This window comes from Dunckerocampus dactyliophorus, chromosome 5 (genome assembly GCF_027744805.1).
Source record: "Dunckerocampus dactyliophorus isolate RoL2022-P2 chromosome 5, RoL_Ddac_1.1, whole genome shotgun sequence".
Classification (NCBI taxonomy): Eukaryota; Metazoa; Chordata; class Actinopteri; order Syngnathiformes; family Syngnathidae; genus Dunckerocampus; species Dunckerocampus dactyliophorus.
In genome coordinates this window covers 13,579,817-13,598,641 of record NC_072823.1, presented here as the reverse complement: position 1 = coordinate 13,598,641, position 18,825 = coordinate 13,579,817, and the positions used below count along the sequence as shown (strand labels likewise).

The following is an 18,825-nucleotide window of genomic DNA, read 5'->3' as shown; positions in this document are numbered from 1 at the left end:
AAAATGAAATTATAAACTAGGGGTTTTCTGCAAGATTTAGATGGTTAATTGTATGAGACCATGGCTTGTTTTGTCTGAGGTTGAGAATAAAGAAATCTGCATTGTGGAATCTTCCTTGCTGTCTGTTTGAAACCAGTCATATAGAAAATATGACATAATGGAAGTTACCCATATATATTATATATAAATATCAATATTGGCTTTTTACCGATATACAATACACCGATATTGTCTAGGACTTCATTACCAATACCAATATTGGCAGCGGTTCTTCCCTCAAACTGTCAGGTCACGTGTTGTGTAATGATTGGACACATTATAGTTGTTTAACTGTGATGCCACTGGGTGCATTTCACAAATAAACATTGTTTGTGCAAAAGAAGATAAATATTGCAATATGCAACATAAGTTATAGAAAAGGCGTATTTATTTTAAATATTTTGTCTGAACAAAAAATTTTTATCTTCAGTCTGTATATGGAAGATCTTTCCAAACAGTTGAAAGCGTGTATGGTGTGGTATAGCTAACCATCTCTTCTGTTTCGTTATAGTTTTGCCTTACAGCAACTGCTCAGGGTCTGTGCAAGTTATGGTATGCAGTATGACATCAAATTGAACTCTTAAAAGTGTGTATTCATGATTTCTAAAACCAAGGAGGATCAGAAGCAAGATTTTCTTTCATTTTTTATGTCTGACCAAGAGCTAAATGTGGTAAACAAAGTAAAATACTATGGGGCGATGATGTGCAGCACCAGTGTTGTGAACTGCATGCACAAGCCAATATCCTGCCATGCAAATTTCACATGTGTCCAGATGATGTTAAAATAGCCCTTTTTAGTACAGTAAGCTTACTGTACTCCACTCTACAGTCCCTCATTTATTGTGGTTAATTGGTTGCAGACCCGGCCGCGTTAAGTGAATGAACAGGATATTTTCATAGTTAGAGCAAAGAAAACCTGTGTATGACTTTCTAAATGTGATTTTTACCATTATTAGAGCCCTGTAGACATGAAATAACACTCCTATCGTCACTTTTACGCTCCTATTATTCTTTGTTTACACCACATTGTGCAACACTAAGCGCAGGCTACGGGATCACTGCAGGGACATAAGAAATGACCGCTCATAGCGTATAGAAAGCTAACAAGCTAACTAGTTAACCTCCAATTTATTTGTTCTAAACTTAAAGTGTTTCAAACGGAGTAGGGAAGAAGGACAAAGTAAGAATCCAAAAGCTTGCTACTTCCACACAGAATGGGAGGAGAACTTTTTTTTCACTCTGTCATATCAGATGTGCCATGGCTGACTTCATGCAATGTTAAGGTAATGTAATCAAAGGATGGCCCATCAGTGTAACATTTCTGATCCCTAGCAACCAGATTACTACATATCACTTGTCTTTCAATATTTTTTTTTTACTAATAGGTCATAGTCAACCACAAAATAGGTTCCTTATCAGACCTCTTCTGGGTTGCAATCTTGCGTCTTTTTTTCTGAGATTTTTGTCCAAAATAAAAATGTCTTTCTTTTATATGGAACCCTATTTTTGTGAGTAACATCCAATGGGACAAGGGTCAGATCATGAGGTGCATGGTCCTTCTCAGTTTTCTGCAAGTTGAATTGTCTGTGAACATTCTGCAATGTATTGTCCTGGATAGCTGCAAGAACCTAATTTATTTATAGAGTTAGAGCCGACTCAAGATGGGCATAGCAGTTGAGGTCCAAGGTCAGTCATCTAATATCAGTTGGCCAAAAGTAGCAAAGATCAGGTCACTATTCACCTTCTGCTTGTCAGTGCTTTTCTGGGTCCAATTTTCCATTGATCATCCTCAAAAGTGCAGAGATTGAAAGCTTAACAATATCTCACAATAACCCAATTGCTTTTAAAACATGTCCAACAAAAAAATGTAAATACAGTCAAACTTGACTTACACCTGTATAGAATGGCCACCTGCCTATAGCGGCCACTGAAAAATCCCCCGCGGAAAATTTACATGTTATAGGCCTTGTGTATAGCGGTCACCTGTCTAATGCGGCCAGCGGCCACCCATTTTGTATCCTTTGGTCAATATCTGACCGCATATAGCGGCCAAAATACCGACTCAAGCAGAAGCTTCATGCACGAAAAAGTTTTGTTTTTTAATCAATGAAGCCATCGTGTGTAGACTTTAATTACCGAGTCCTAGCTCAGTCACAATCATTCACAAGATCCACACAAACTGTCAGTTGTTCGACATAAAAAAAGCCGTCTTCTTTTGAGCTTGTTGCAGACAGTGACACCGTTTATTTCCTGGTGTGAGACAACGTGCACTGGTCAATACTGTAATGCCGCTTGTTGTGGGGAAGGAGAAACTCACGTCGCCGATGCACTTTAATCGCTTTATTAACAGCGGAGAACACTGCAGGACTTTACATCCACGCCAACATAAACACACTTCCCAACTCTCTCGACACTCACAGCTAGCACTCAGCCTAGGTCTCCTGCTCGTGACGTCGCACCGTCACTTCCCATCACTTCCCGTCACTTCCTGATGAACTAAAGCTGTAATGACACTCTGCCGTATATATATTAGCACAGCTTTGTTCTGTGGGTGGTGTAGAATAACAAGCCTAGTTGTTCTTTACAACTTTTATCCGCAGTCCCTCACTGCCCTCTACTGGTCAACATGTAACAGTATAATTATATGTATCTGCAAACACAACAAGCCTCCAATCACAGACATGTTAATATGTGCGTGCACAAATTCAAACTGGCCGCCAACCTGTCTATAACGGCCACCTGCCTGTAGCGGCCACTTTTGCCGTTTCCCTTTGGTGGCCGCTATAGACAGGTTTGACTGTATAGCTAATGTCAAATTGTTACCCCTTCCTCCTTAATAGTAAATGTAAGGATAATTTGAATAAAAGGCAAACATTTTATTTTTCCAAGACATGTGACTGAAGGTGTTAGAGGTATGTGTATCATGGCCACTGTTTCATTGTGAACCTAATGGGACACTCATTTTACAAAACACTTGCCTTTTTTCAGTAGCTCTTTTATGAAGATGTTGGGCCGTCCTGTTTGTAAATGGTCATTAACATAAAAACTGTGTGTGTGTGTGCGTGGGGGTGTGTGTGTGTGTGTGTGTGTGTAAACCTTTGTACAGTCCACAGCAGGCCACCCGTGCTCTTACGCAATCGGGCAGATGGATTTGCAAATGCAGACATTAATTTGAGGACAGATTGAGATAGAGGACTGTATCATCTAATTTTTATTTAAACAAGCTACTATTTTAAATTAGCATCACTTGTGTGAGATTAAGCTTCTTTTTTATGTGCTGTATATTGGCAGGTAGTGACTCAACAAAGAGCCTCTTTTGTTCTGTATAAGTGGGAAAGTATCAGCTTTATCACTTTGCAGCTTTAAATAGTCACAAATCACAAATGCCCATGTATGGTATAACAACAATACAAACAAGTTCCAGCATCCAGTTTATTTACGCGATAAAATAAATCAGGTAACAACATGAAAATCACCAGCAACGCTGGCCTTAAGAAGATGACAAATAAAGAGATTTAGAGCGAAGGAGGATGCTTAATCGGCTCAAACGATGCAATCCAGAGGTTGTGCCAGGATTGTCTAATAGAGCCTGACCTAAACCTTGACTAAAAAGTGGCATCTGCTCTGAGGTGTGCCCACGGTCACACTGCACGTGCACCACAGACGACATCTGCCAACTGAGTGTGCAGCAAATTGGCTCTTTTCTTTGGGGAGGCTCTTGACTATTGCGTCTGTGACCCATGAGACGTTGCTGTGGGAGTAAGGTCGGCATCATTATCACAGTTGGCCCAATGTCAGTGTGACTTCCAAGCCAGGCCGCTTGCCTCTATATGTGGTTATATCTATGATGTTATTTTGAAAGTAAACGGTTTGCAGGGCAATTTGGTCAGTGTGGATTAGGGCATGGGTGTCGCGTTGACAGTTGTTAAATGTCTATAGTTTTTTTTTTTCAAAACATGGCCCTGTCTTATAAAAAGTGATTTCCCCCCCTCATTTGTCATTTCTCTGTACCACACAGACTGGATGACAAGAGGGTTCACTATGCATCTGTCTGTGCGCATTGGTTCTATAGTGGAATGAACGGAGAGAGTGAACCCTCATCTCCTCTCATTCAGCCACTTAGTGGAGGCAGGGCTACTAGTGAGTGGACAAAGAGTGCTAGCACTCACACACACGCATATACTGTATGTAAATATACTGTATGTATACATACAGTTTATACTGTGCGTGTGCGTGTGTGTATATATATTTACACACACATACACATGTTGTTTCTTGCACTAGTTTAAGATCTTTACCTGATCCGCAAGGATAATTCATATGCGTTGAATATTAAGTGCTATTCTGGACTAATGGTACTGATCCTATTGCTCCTTATGAAGCCCAATTGTGTCAATGTTCTTGCAAATTTGTCTCAATGTTCTTTCATTTGGAAGCAGGCAGGGGATGAAACACACTGTCACTGTTAAGAAAAGAGTTTTGCACAAGAACCTGGTGGCCTCACTTCAGCCTTGACTCCAACAGTGCTTTTCCAAACAAGCTGCTGCACTGCTTTGGTCCAATTTCTCTGAGAGTGTGTATGTGTTTGTTTTGTCTTTTATTGCCTGTTTACAACTGGGACCACTTTTATTGTTGTTTGATGTATTTATGATAACAATAACATGATAATCGCCTTGGTTTGTAGCTCGCCTTGGAGTCCAGCCACAGTTTTAGGGTTCTGGTTTGAACAAGGGTTGGGAATCTTTGGCCACCTCACGATTCGATGCGATTACGATTCAGAGGCCTGCAATGTGATGATAAAACGATTATCGATGCATCTTTTTATGTGATCAATTTTTTATGCTTAATTTTTGTTCTATATATAAATTCTTTGTACTCACTTTGTACTACTAAAAAAAAACATAGTTGTAATGATCCACAATTAAAATAAACATGAAACGGATTAATTTACTTCCATTGTCTTAATAATTGGAAGGTTACAGCTACCAGCATATTTCCCATTGTACAGAACCAGCAGGAAAAATAAATTGCACCAGTAGCAGCATGTATAAAATTAACACAAACTTTAGCATATTCTGAATAGCCAACAGAAAAAAATAATAATAACTCTTGAATGAATAATAAAGACTTCTGAATTCAAACAAAAATCCTGAGCATAGAATATCTAACAAAAATTATTTTCTTGCTGTATAGCAAAGTCCAAAACAGTGCGGGTCAGAGTTTACGCTGAGCCATACTGGTAGAGTCTTAGGTGCACCACCATAAACTGTCCATGTGGCACTTCTGCTTTCCGTCTTTTTGTTCCGTTTTGTTTGTTTAGTCAGCATTGATTATTGACATTTATGAGTCTATGAATATTCATCAATGTCCACATCGCGAGGCATCAAAGAATGGATTATATCCCCAACTCCTAGTTTGAACCATTGTCAGAAGTTGCTTTAGGGGTATTTTCTTCATAAATGCACCACAAGATAGAAGCTGAAGCTAATAGCCACAGCCTTTAATACATTTTTTTTATCAGGTTGAACACAAAAGCCCACACATTAACAAGTGATGGCACCCTTCTGTCTCGCTCACATCCGTCAAAAAGCAAGAAGAATATGTGCCAATATCTGAATTCCTCCTTGGCCTATGGTACAGCCCATCACTCAAGTTTAGTGATTGCAGCAGTGGCAGTTTTTGTGTGATTCTGCAGAGGCAGCCATGATTCAAGGATCCAGGCGTCTTTTCAGAGGATTGTAACTGAGCAAAATGCAAAGGCAAAACCTGGCGATCTAATGTGAGGTGATGGTTGTTCCTCAGTTGAAAACTGAGACTCTCCAAGTGGTTTGAGATAAACACAGATGACTAATTAAAGGTATAGACACTGAGGCATGATGGGAACCATCCCACTGACCTGAATTCTCTCTTCGCTACTTCATCCTTGCAGATAATATCTTCATGTCTAATGCCTCTTACAGTCCCAGCACATGAGTTAAGACTTGTTTTTAGTCCTCTTGACGGTTTTATTTATTAAAACAATGTTGTTTTGCAAGTTTCTTACTGAATGACCATAAAATACATGAATCACACAAAACCGGTTCATCATGTTGTGAATTTTGCTGCCTTTTTATTGCAGAAAAAATCAACAGGGAAGTAAGGAGCACATCCAAGACAGCCTTCCCATAAAAATGCTTCCATTTTTACGCACAGTGCTTGTTCCTATATAAATTGTCATCCCCACTTAAAAATGAATCCTTTTAATCTCAAATCACAAGACTGACATGCGCAGGCTGCACAGAAAGGATCCAAATCCCAGATCTTGACCTTTGTCCAGCTCTCCCTTGGATGTGTGAATATTTTTTATTGAACTTGTTTGGCCATGTATCTTGCTGGGTGTGAGGCGTTTCTTCCCACACCAACTCATTTCTTCCCAATCTCTTTATCTTTTTAAATGTACTGTAAGTATGCCTGCCTTTTTTAGCTTCTTTCCATCCCATGTGGCGTCACTGTCACAGTCTAAGCACACACAGGATTAATTTAGCCGGCCCACACTGAGATTAAACACAACATTTCACATTCCATGAACCTTGTGTATACATTTATCTAGACTTGACCCAATGTCTTCAGGGTGTACGAAAGGCAAAAGCTTTATTCATTCTTGTACCCATTTTGTTGTCTACACAAGTTCTAAAATACAACACAACAGCAACCCTCTCCAATTTGTGGATCTATTTTAGACTTTGAGAATCCTTTTGGGATCACCGAGCTTCTCCCCTGCAGTGCCATTAACTGTGCTCAGCTCTGATGTGTCATCTCAGACATGTAGAGCCTTGCAGAATATTTGACCACCTGGAGCACATTTCACTGCGGCCTTCTGGGAATATTTGGTGTGTTTATTGTGTGGGAGTTCTATGGAAAGAAAGTAAACACCATCTTCTGTTGCAAAGTTTTTTGTTTGTTTTTTTTTCAAACAAGCAGACTTTTATTCTTCTAGGCCAGTCCAGTTGATGTTATTACAAGGTGACACTTTTGACAACAACTGTTGTTATGGATACTGAATACACCGGGAGAGTCAAAGTTCTTCTCAAGGCTCTTAGCTGGCTGCTCTGAGATTAATAGGATGACGGCTCCAGACATTGAGAAGGGGAACTTGTCCACTACTGTCCCCTCTTGAGCACTAGAGACCATGTTTATCCTGGCTTATAGCTCATCCTTGCTCAGGTGATGAGCTTCACTAGACCTTGGAGAATCCATCTACTGTCCAAGACAGATGTGGTGGTAACAGTCAGGTCATGCATAAAGGCTCTTATTGGGGGCTGACGTACTTCTAATCTTGCCAAGGGTCTTCTGCACGCCACCTCTGCTGACTTGGCTATCATGTTAATGGGGCAAAATATATGACTGAGATGGTGCAGCCTGTTATTATGCCTTTTTCAAGTCGGTTTCAGTCTTATGTACCCGACCCAACAGTGACTCCTAGCTTGAAGTTGTTCTAGTATTCCACAATATGGTCTGTGAGTTTTCTGGGACCATGATGTTGTTGAAGGGCGAGCTCAACAAACTTTTGAGGTATTGAGCCGTCTGCATTGGTCCAGTCAGAGTGTGATCTCCTTTCCCTTCACAGGCCTTTGTGATGAGTTGTGTCACCACACTCATGTGTTCCAAACTGCCGAGCGCTCCAAGGAGTCCACCCATCTAAACAGAGGTGTCGTTGTAGCAGTTCTTCAGAAGGAAATCTATTAGGCATCATGATAAGATACTGATGAAAATCTTGCCTTTGACGCTTATCAGCGAGATGGTTCTACACTGACTGATGTTGTTCCTTGGGGACCCACAAACCTTCTGTACCTACCGTTGGAGGTTGTGGGCTTATGAGGGCCATCTGTGGGCCTAGTCCATGCTCCTGGTCTCATTCAGCGTTGCTCAGGTTGATTGTACAATTTGAGAAGAGCCCACTATTTGAAGATATGCTATAAATATCTGGCACATTAGTCTTAAAATACTGAAGTTTATATCAAATTAGTTTCATAGTTGTTGAGATTGAAACTGATAAGTCTGGTAATGAAACATCAAAGTCAAGAATCTGTCATGTAGCAAATGTTTTGTTCAATACATGCTCATCAGTTTGTGGTAAATGGCAAGCAAAAATAATTGTGCAGTTTCTGAAATGTTCATCATGAAGTTTTTATCAGACGATCCCACTTTTACTCATTTCATATCAGAGAGCTGCAGAGAAAATAATCTGTATGATCAGTGGGCCCTTGGGTCCTTGTGTTCACAATCTGGCAAAACTGGCACAACCTCTCATGCTACCGCACTGGAGAATCCCACTGAGATCAGTACCATGAGAATGAGTTATCACACCGCTTGTGGCTGTGTGGAAGCCCCCGGGATGCAGAGCGAGAATTATCAATCCAGCTGAACATGCCAGGAAGGTCACAGAGAGAACTCACTCACCGGAGGTGAAAGAATGCAGTGTTCTCATTATAAAGATAGAGCCTGGTCTTATGAATAAATATGTCAGGATCCATATTGCTTTAATGTAAAGGTGTTGGTTACAGTGACCTGTTCCCATTGCTTTATGGTTATTAGCCTCTGCACATTCTCTTGGCTATTCATTGCTGGCTCTCATCTTCCATTTAACAATGTTGTCAAATCACACATAGTGTTCTTTTGTAGCCAAACTGACCTTGAAAAGAGCCTTGACTAGCATTAATGTTATTAAATTTTTGTTAAGCTGGTCTCATCAGCATTAATGTATGTACTGTATGGAGTTTATTTTTGCCTGTGTTTGCCATGTGATTTGATGGAAGAGCGCTGCTGATGCATTTAATGCACCTCTTCCATGAAGGACAACATCATCATCACAGTAGCTCATAAATGGATGAAGAACATCCATCCATCCCCCAACTCTCTTCACTTAATTCCATTTTATCTCCTGGGCCTTTGAAGTTCTGTTTGACAGATTCACTTACTTAGTGTGTATCTCGTACGTGTAAATTCACTCAAACCTTTGTGTTTTGTAAATATGGGAACGCATTTTGTGACGTAAGGAACAACTGACATTTCACCTGTATTCAGCCAACATTGTCAAAGTGGCTTGAACAAAACTGAATGGCACTAAAAGTGCCTTATAGTGGCTGTACTGAAGTGAAATACAGACTTACAGTCGTCCTTGGTTGATCATTTTAATTCATTGCAGACCCCGACCGCATTAAATGAATTTCCGCAATATAGGTTTTAATCTTAATAAATGGACCGTTTTGATAGTTTGAGCATAGAAAACTTTCTAAATACGTTTTTTAACATTATTAGAGCACTATTGACATGAAATAACACCCCTGTACTCACCTTTACTCTCCTATTATTCATTGTTGACACCACTCTAACGGGCAACTGTAATGGGCACACACACAGGAGGCGACAAACAACTGCGATTGGCGAAAATCATCGCCAACGCACAGCAAATCCTGCACATGGGAGGCGAGGCGTCCACATTGAGAATAAATTGTACGAGTCTCCAATTAGTGTTTTGATTGGTTGTCAGATGTGGAGAGAATTTGGGGGTATCAAAGTAGGTCAGAGGAGGAAAAGCGGACAGTGTAGATGGTGTACTCTTGCTACTATTGAAGATAAACTTACATAAATGTTAGTGTAAATTAATGTAAACTTACCCGATATGTTCACTCTTTTTTTCTTTACATCTCTATATTCTTTTTTAGAAATGTCATATAGCTCTGGAAATCTGACACGGCAAGTATTACTTTTTCCAACATGTTTATTACAGCAGCAGGTAAATTGTACAAGCTTCTACTAACAGTAATGTGCACATTGACAAGGATAAGACAGTAAAAAGCGTTATTGTGAATCCGCACACAACTTGCAAAACAAAACCAAAAAATCATAACCCAACATGAACAACGACCAGGATTGTCCCAATTTTAATTCTTTGCCAGGTGGGAGTACTTCTGTTGCGGCTTGAATGGCAAAAGACAACACAAGTGAAAAAATATTAGTGGTGCACATTACTTTTTTTGCTTATCTGTGTGAAAGCTACTTAGGGAGTATTAAGGTTATGTGATGATGGGAGAAAATGGTAATAGTTTATTTGCTTCATTAACAAGTTACATTGTGAAGCATCACATGTTGACACTTGCACAATTCAACACGTCTGAATAGGAGTAGGTAGAAGTAGAGTTTATTTAATCCTGCCCTTTCTCCATGACTAAGCAATTACTGATAGTTAATGATAAACAATTCAATATAATAATAATAAACTATAGTTTTTCTAATAATAAAGTCAACTCATCTATTAGTTTTTAAATGTAGTTTGTGCATACTTTGAGGTATGAGCAACAACTCAAGCAAATTTGGATTTGACAAACTGTACCTGTATATTTGTCCTTACCAAATATCATGACATCACTACTATTAACAAAACAGCAGCAGCTCGGAAGTATAAATCTTGGTTTGTATTGGTTTGCACGGTGGCTGGTGTCTTTAGCGAGTTAGCCAGTGTTTGTGATCACTCACATTTCAATCTCATTCCGACTTCTGGCATCTTTGTTTACACATTTTGCCTGGCTCTCACTGCCTTTCTGGTGGCAGCTAGCTAGCTCGTATTTGTCCCACGGCGAGTTACAAGTGGCTATCACGTTCATGGAGTACATGCTTAGTTTTTTAAAGTCTCACTTTGGGCCCTGTCACCTTGACGATTTAGGCAGCGCATGCCTGACGTGATCATTTTGATGGCATACGTTGAACTGCCGACGTTTTTTTTTTTTTTTCAATTTTGGGCGTACAGTATACATAGCGTATTCATAACGAGTTCGGCATAAACATGACGTATTAGTAACTTATATAGAATGTTTCTCTAACTTATAGACAACTTATATCAACGAATGCGTAGCGTGTTGCTGGTGTTCACAATTTATGCCCAACGCCCAACGCCTGTCACACCTTGACGATTTAGCCAGCTTACACCAACGTATGAAAAATTTGGCCAATACGCTGGCGTACATCGTAGTACGTCTAAGTCATCCAAAGATTTTGTGCATGCATAAAACTTTTCCACGTATGTCAACGTATGATTCATACGTCCCGCATCCGCGGGCAATAAGTTATGCGATCACTGACGCCCGTTCACACACGCTATTTGTAAGTTACGTACAAGTTGTAATACGTCAACATACCTTGAGACAGAACTGTCTTCTTGGCGAGGGGAGATGGAGATGGAGGCTGTCGTGTTTGCATTTGCAGGTAAGTTTGCAGCTTGACCAATGAATGAATGAGCGAGCGAACGAGTCAAGGCGGTGAGGCGTTGGACGTACTGCCCGGCCGAGGTCCCGCCCTCGAGAGCCATATACCTCACCGTGATTGGTTCGTTCAGCTCCGCACACGACAAGTGTCATTCATATCAAACTTGCAGGCCACACGAATATTAATCTTTCATATTAAGACGGGGGCCGCAAACTATCATCCCGGGGGCCGCAAGTCTGAGACCTCTGGTGTAGGCTGCATACGCTACCACTCATGGATTTGTGACTTGCTAAGGCATTAATAAAGTTGATAGAAAATCAAAAAAAGTTGGTTCCATTCCCAGTGTCACAGTACCCTCTACTGGTCAAGCTGCAAACTTACCTGCAAATGCAAACACGACAGCCTCCATCTCCATCTCCCCTCGCCAAGAAGACAGTTCTGTCTCAAGGTATGTTGACGTATTACGACTTGTACGTAACTTACAAATAACGTGTGTGAACGGGCGTCAACTATTGCATAACTTATTGCCCGCGGATGCGGGACGTATAAATCATGCATTGACATACGTTGAAAAGTTTTATGCAGGCACAAAATTTTTGGATGACTTAGACGTACTACGACGTATGCCGGCATGCTTCTGCGTGCTGTGAACATATACAAAACTTACCTATAACTTATTCGACGTACGCCAGCGTATTGGCCAAATTTTTCATATGTTGGTGTAAGCTGGCTAAATCGTTAAGGTGTGACAGGGCCCTTAACAATATTGCTCTCTTGTTATCATTTTAATACTTTTGGCTTGTCTTCAAAACACTAGATGTGTCTAAGTTGTTCAACATACACACTTAGTGTGTCCAGCTTTAAGATAGTGACGCTATCACAGCTCGCCAGCTGATGTTGAGTAGTTCACCAAAGAATATTTGCTTCACCTCTTTGTATTTTTATAAGTGTTCTATTCAAACATGACGCCTGTCTTTAATGACATATGAGCACACTGAATGGAGATGTGCTTTGTAAATAAAGTACAATTTCAATGTTGACAGTCACATAAAACACAAATAGCAAACCTCTCCTTTATTTTTGTCAAAGTAGATTTAATGGTGCCCCAAGTTGCATACACCTGTGCTATCATAACCCTGAACTCTGAATTTATACTGTTTATACAGGATTTCTGTAATCGAAAATGTAAATTGTTATTTTTTATTTTGAACTAAAAAATATATTATTGAACAATTAATTTCCCATGTATTCATATTGCTCTAAAACGGGCATCAAATTAAATTTAGGTTTGTGTCAAATAGTACAAAATGTTGTACTTTTGTACTAATAGCCACATAGCACTATTGGACTAAATAGGTCAGGTAACACAAGGAGGCTCGATATTTTAGACTCTCACTTTAAGTGCTCCAGCAACTTTGCCATTAAATTAACAGTTTTGCAATGTTCTCGGTTCATGTTCTGCTGGCTCTTTAAAATATGTAGATTATATAAATTAATAATTAAATAAATCATGAAAATTATTTGTCATAATAAACAAAAAATTGCAATCACAGCAGAGGCACGACACAGCAGCGGCAGTCCGCCCTCCCATGCAGCCCACCACCACAGCTTCCAAAAATCCTAGGGGAAACCCTGAACAAGGAGGGTGTGGATTACATATCTGTGAGCGCCAGAATACATGATAACACCAGGATGTGTCAACATGCTACTGAGGATAATTTCATTTGCATTCGTAAATTACAAGGTCATAAAAAAAACAAACTGATGTGCGCAACACCTGCAGTACAAAAAAACAGACAACTTTGAACTATGGGGCGCCTGAAATTGCACAAAGAAGGGTCAGCTGGATTTGTACTTGTTGTGAGCTAATGTTTTGTGTAACTCTAGCTTAGCATCCATTGTATGCAACAGGTCATGTCCCCTTGTAAATGTTAAATAAAATGTTCATTTATTCCTTTCATCCATCATTTATATGTATTTATATGCATTTCAGATTGTTTTCTGCATGTCAAACTATAGTTGTAAAACCAAAAAAAATGTGTTTTGTGATAAAATTTTTGGCTTTCTGGAACAGACGAATTGAATTTGCATTATTTCTTATGGGAAAAAATTGATTCGGTTAGCATCAGTTTCAGAATTAATGAGGCTAACCAAGGTTCCACTGTACAAAGAAAACAACAAAAAAGAACACTTTAAGATAATCACATTAAAAACAAAAAAAGAATAATAAAAGGTAATGGGCACTAAATGCAACAGATATAATATAGTTAAATAATAGTGCATATGCTGTGAATCCAGTTGTGCACCAAAATGTTCTTACTCAGCACACGTAACATCCCTCCACAAAGTTCCATAGTAATCAGTTGTGTGTAGTGTTTGTGTAATGCAGGTAATTAACTCACAAACCAATATTATGTCTTCTTCCAGGCATGCACACCAGCATCAGTGAGATCCTGAAGGAGAAGAGCCTGAAGCCATCCCGCCGCAGTCTGCCCTGCCTAGCCCAAAGTCAGACCCATCCTATCAACCTCAACCACTTCCTGTCTGTGCCTCTGAACCCAGAGCCCAAAGCCCAGGTGGAAGTTCTGAGTCAGAGCATCAGCACCTCCTGCAGCATCCTGCCTCCACAGACAGGTCAGTGTGCCCATGTCATCGCTGGGAGCAGTTATAACACTCATCTGTCTTACTCTGTCTGTCAGTGTGCGTGTGCATGTGTGTGTGCTTGTGTATGTGTGTGTGTGAGCGTGTACGTGTGCGGTAGAAGCCTCCCTTGTAGGCGTTGTCGCACCTACACCAAAAGATACACCATTATAACAAGATTAGGTTGCAAGCTATTTAGCAGCATTTCCACCAGCTACATTTGTGTTCATTTTCGCTAATCACAATCCACTTGCAACTTTGTAATTTTTTTTCCCTTATGATGTCCTCTGTGGTCCAAACACTTGAAAATTATGTGTCATTATAAGCATCTGTGAAGTACCATTTTACATCTGTTGACTCCTACGAACTACAATTAAATTAATGGCTACTCAGTCACATCAAGTCTGCAACACTTCTATTTTCTATTTTTCGTCTATCACAATCTATTTTCATGTCTCTATAGTTTCTGCCAGTATGGCCGTCCTTGGGTACTATACAGAAGAAATAAAGAGAAAAAAAACCCCACAATGTTCGAGCTGTAAATGTTAAGTTTTTAAAGAATAAATGAGTCATACGTATATTAGCATGCTAAATACACACACCCTTGCTAGCACACACATACACTTGATAAAATGAATATATATTATATATGCAATAGGCTGGTGACCAGTCCAGGGTGTACCCCGCCTGTCGCCCGAAGCCAGCTGGGATAGGCTCCAGCATGCCCCACGTCCCTAATGAGGAGAAGCGGTATAGAAAATGGATGGATGGATGGATATTTATATTATGCATGCTAACTGTTTTATCACTATTTTATTGTAGCACAGGATACAAGTGTAAATGGTCGTCTTTAAAGTGTTGCACACAATCACATACACAGTCAACGTCGCGCTGGGGTGCTCGCAGGTATTTAACCAGCACAACGGACGAAGACCAGGGCAGGATCCGTTGCCATGGGAACCAGACCAGAACGTAGATCAAAGGTAAAGAAGACACCCCTTCCTGCTCTAAGGGGGACCAGGGCTATAACTGTCAATGGAAACAGGAGAAGATAGACATCTTTGGAAGGAGCCATGAGAAGTTGAGATGTCTCCCTTTTCGACACGGCTGCCTGAAATTGTATCTTTTTGCTTCAATCAATCACACTGTAAAAAATCCACAGTAAGCCAACTGAAATCTGAAATCGACAGATGCTTGGGGAGTTTTTTTGAGGCACTGAAAAGGTTCCACATGACCACTTTACAATGTTGTTGAAGAGCATTTCTCCAGTTGCAGGACATCACTGTGGAGACTAGTGAGAATACAGTGTACAGGAGTCATTAACATAAAATGTTTGCATTGCATATTGTTTGTGTATTGACATTTTCTCTCTGAAAAATGTAATTTTCATATTTTTTATATACAGTAGACGCCCCTACAACGTAAATAATCCATTCCAAGAACCTTTACGTTATAGGGATTTTATGTTATACAAAGCGTAAAATACATGTAAATAGCCTAATCCGTTCCAAGATCTTCCCAAACTCACACCTTTGGGCCTTCAAAATATTCAAAGTCCACCAAATATGGTGGGAAAATATAAGAAAACAGCATAAACATAGTAGAGTAACATTCCAATATAAAATAAGGTAAATAAGGTATAATGGTCGATGGGGAACAGCCGTATAGTCTAGCAACATCACTTAATTTCATACCACCTTCATGCTTCTGGATCATTTCCTGCTTTGTTTCGATCGACAACTTTTCCCTTTTTTTCTTCTCACTTACACTTGGTTTAGGGTCCATGACTATGGTAATTTTAACACAAAGAAAAGTAAAGAAATTAAGAAGAGATTTCAATGCGTGCAAACTAGTTTAAGGGCGACTACGATGACACATACAAACTCACATACAAAGTCACACTCTCACATACAAACTGGACGCGCTGGATAAGTCAGCCAATGAGATAAGAGCGTAGGCGGTGCCCCGATAATCAGCCAATGAGATGAGAGCGTAGGCGGTGCCCCGATAATCAGCTAATGAGAGCGTGAAGCCAGACGGCGTCACCAAGTGTACTCTGTTAGTCTCTCTGTCGACGGACTTGACGCTTTCCATACGTTCCATACGTTATATGGAATTCCTTACGTAATACGATGCGAATAATTTACATAAATTCTTTACGTTCAGTGGAATTTACGTAAAAGGAGGTTTACGTTATGCGAGGTACTATATATATGTATATATATATATTGTATCACTTGTATTTAGTTTATGCGTATTTTTTCATATGTCAAAGTGTGTGCAATGCAGACAAAGGGACATAAAATGAGTACGTCAGCTTCATGCGTCATGCGTCATGCTGTTATTTGTGAATGGCATGAAAAATTCAAAATTAAAGTCATTTTCAATATTTTTTAAAATCACTCATGATAAATATAATAATAATCATCATCATATACCAGCATAATTCAGTATTCATTATATATTGTTATACATTTTTGTTATTATCATACATTTACATTACATTGACATTCCTTAATAGCTTCCATTTGAACTCAAGTTTAAGTTAAATATGATTCCTTGCCCTAGAAATGGCTACCTTGTGTGTTCTAAGAGTTAACACAATTGTAGAAGATCTAATAGTGTTAAAATTGACATCAAATCTATTTTTTTTGCATGTACTGTGTATTCTATTTTTAACAACTATGAAGATTTATTTCTGGTTAAAAATATTGCAATTTCCTGTGGTCGTCTTGCTTTATATTTTGTGTGCACCAGTGAGATTTGTAATGACATTTGGTAAATGTGCTCCCCAGTTAGCATGGATTTAGGAGATTACATTAAGGTGTCTCTTAACATTGCGCCCATTTGTGCTATTGTTTTGTTCACGTCCAATACCATACTGTTGCCACGTGGACTAAGGGAAGAATTGACCCATGCAAAGAAGGAAGACCCTGCACAGATCAGATACGTTTGTCAGTTCAATAGCTGTGTCCTTGATTGCACTGTGTGTGTGTGTGTGTGTGTGTTTGTGCAGCAGAGGATGGCAAGGATCACTACACGGAAGAGTCTGAGGTCTCCACGTGTGAAACCAGAGTAGATGGGTCACTTTTGCCCCGAAAACCCAGCACACGGGCCAATGTAGAGGCCCGAACATGTTCCCTCAAGGTCTTACATCCTCAATAGGGGTGTCACGAGACACTCAGTTCATGAGACGAGACGAGATTTGGTCATTACTTTAAAAAAGTAACACAAAAAAACATAAAAACTATATGACAATATATTGCAATTTGCTAATTTATTTTGTACTATTTTACACACTACTGCACTTTGTGTGTATGCTAGCGGCACAGGGCTCACTCCATTCATGCCATTGTTCTGTGAAACAAAAGCGCCAAGGTGCTGAAACCAAACAAGAGTGAACTCTCGTCCTGCCTGTTTGAAGGTGAGGGACAAGGAAAACAGACACACATGTACTTGGCAATATATTTGGTCATTTTCTTTATTTGGTCATTTTCTTTATTGTATGATTAATTCATTATCGTCCCAGGCCTCGTGCCCACGAGACATCTCGACACGTTTTGACACGAGATCTTGTGACACCCCTAATCCTCAGTAATCCACATTCACTGTGATGCAGCGTTGTTGCATAGCTTTCAGCCTCTCCCCCTTCATCACTTGTACAGGGAAGGAATCCATCAGATGAAACTGGGCTCTTCTTCCGGGATGGGAAAAAGCGCATCGACTATATCCTGGTTTACAAGAAGTCCAGTCCACAGGTGGAGAAGAGGTGCACCTTCGAGAAAAATTTACGCGCTGAGGGCTTAATGCTAGAAAAGGAGGTAAAAAATATTCTCAAATGTTATTAAGAGAGATACTAGAATGTAATACACAGTCGCCCCTCGTTTATCACGGTTAACTGGTTCCAGACAGCGAATTTCAGCAAAGTAGGATTCAGTTTTAGTTAACAGAATATTTTCGTAGCTCGAACATAGAAAAACGGACATTTTAAATACGGGTTTTAACATTATTAGAGCCCAGTAGACATGAAATAACACCCCATTACTCACTTCTACATTTCACATCACATTGCACAGGCTACGGTATCACTGCAGGACCATAACAAACAGATGCCGCCAGCATAGCTAGCTAGTCCAATGAGGTTCACTTGGTATAACATTCATACATTCTAAACAGTTCTTTTTACAGACCAGAGTTCCAATGGATCCGATGGATCAAAGAGGCAATTGAGATTCGGAAACATGCCCATAGGACCATAAACCGAGACGAGGGAGCCTTAGCACTCTCTCACACCTGGCATGTGGTCCTAAAGAAGTCGGATGGCGCTGCCGACCTGCCTTCACTGGCAGGAAGACAGCCACAACCTCTTTATAAATCAGCTGACATGACACGTCACAGGAACATCACGTGACAACTCTGAGGAAGACTGCAAGTGGGCAGTCAAAATCGTCAGGTACGAAAAAACTAGCTAACTCTTATCTATGAAAAGAACTGTTTAGAAAGCATCCCAAGTTCCTGAGCTAACTGGTTAGCCTCTCCAGCTTACTTATTCTAAACTTAAAGTGTTTCAAACAGCTTGGGGAAGAAGGAAAAAAAGCCAAAAACTTACCACTTCCTCACGGAATGAGAGGAGAACCTTTTTTTTCCACTCAATCTCAGCCAAGGCATGTCTGCTTGGCTCTGCTAGCTCAGTAGCAGGTCCCTATGCAGTGTGAAAGGTAATGTAATCTAAGGTCATGTCACATAACAGTCCTGATGTCTCGTGACCAGAATACTATATATAACTTACATATATTTTTGACTAATAATAGGCCGTAGTCAACCACGAAACAGCAATCATTAATTAATTATTTTTTTTAAAACACAATATAGTGAGGGAGCGATATTCGAAGCGCGATATAGCGA

The 18,825-nt window shown here is 39.9% G+C and overlaps 1 protein-coding gene across 6 annotated transcripts in view; it reads left to right on the top strand.

The window, feature by feature from the left end:
* ano3 (anoctamin 3) overlaps positions 1-18,825 on the top strand; it is a 49,132-nt gene that overhangs the window by 3,843 nt on the left and 26,464 nt on the right. For 4 of the 6 annotated variants that reach the window (XM_054777679.1, XM_054777680.1, XM_054777674.1 and 1 more), the window contains exons 2-4: positions 13,708-13,914; positions 16,937-17,067; positions 17,586-17,741. In XM_054777679.1, coding sequence (XP_054633654.1) covers positions 13,708-13,914; positions 16,937-17,067; positions 17,586-17,741 — 494 coding nt within the window. The remainder of the gene's footprint in view (positions 1-13,707; positions 13,915-16,936; positions 17,068-17,585; positions 17,742-18,825) is intronic. The other 2 variants (XM_054777677.1, XM_054777678.1) reach the window with 1 other exon arrangement.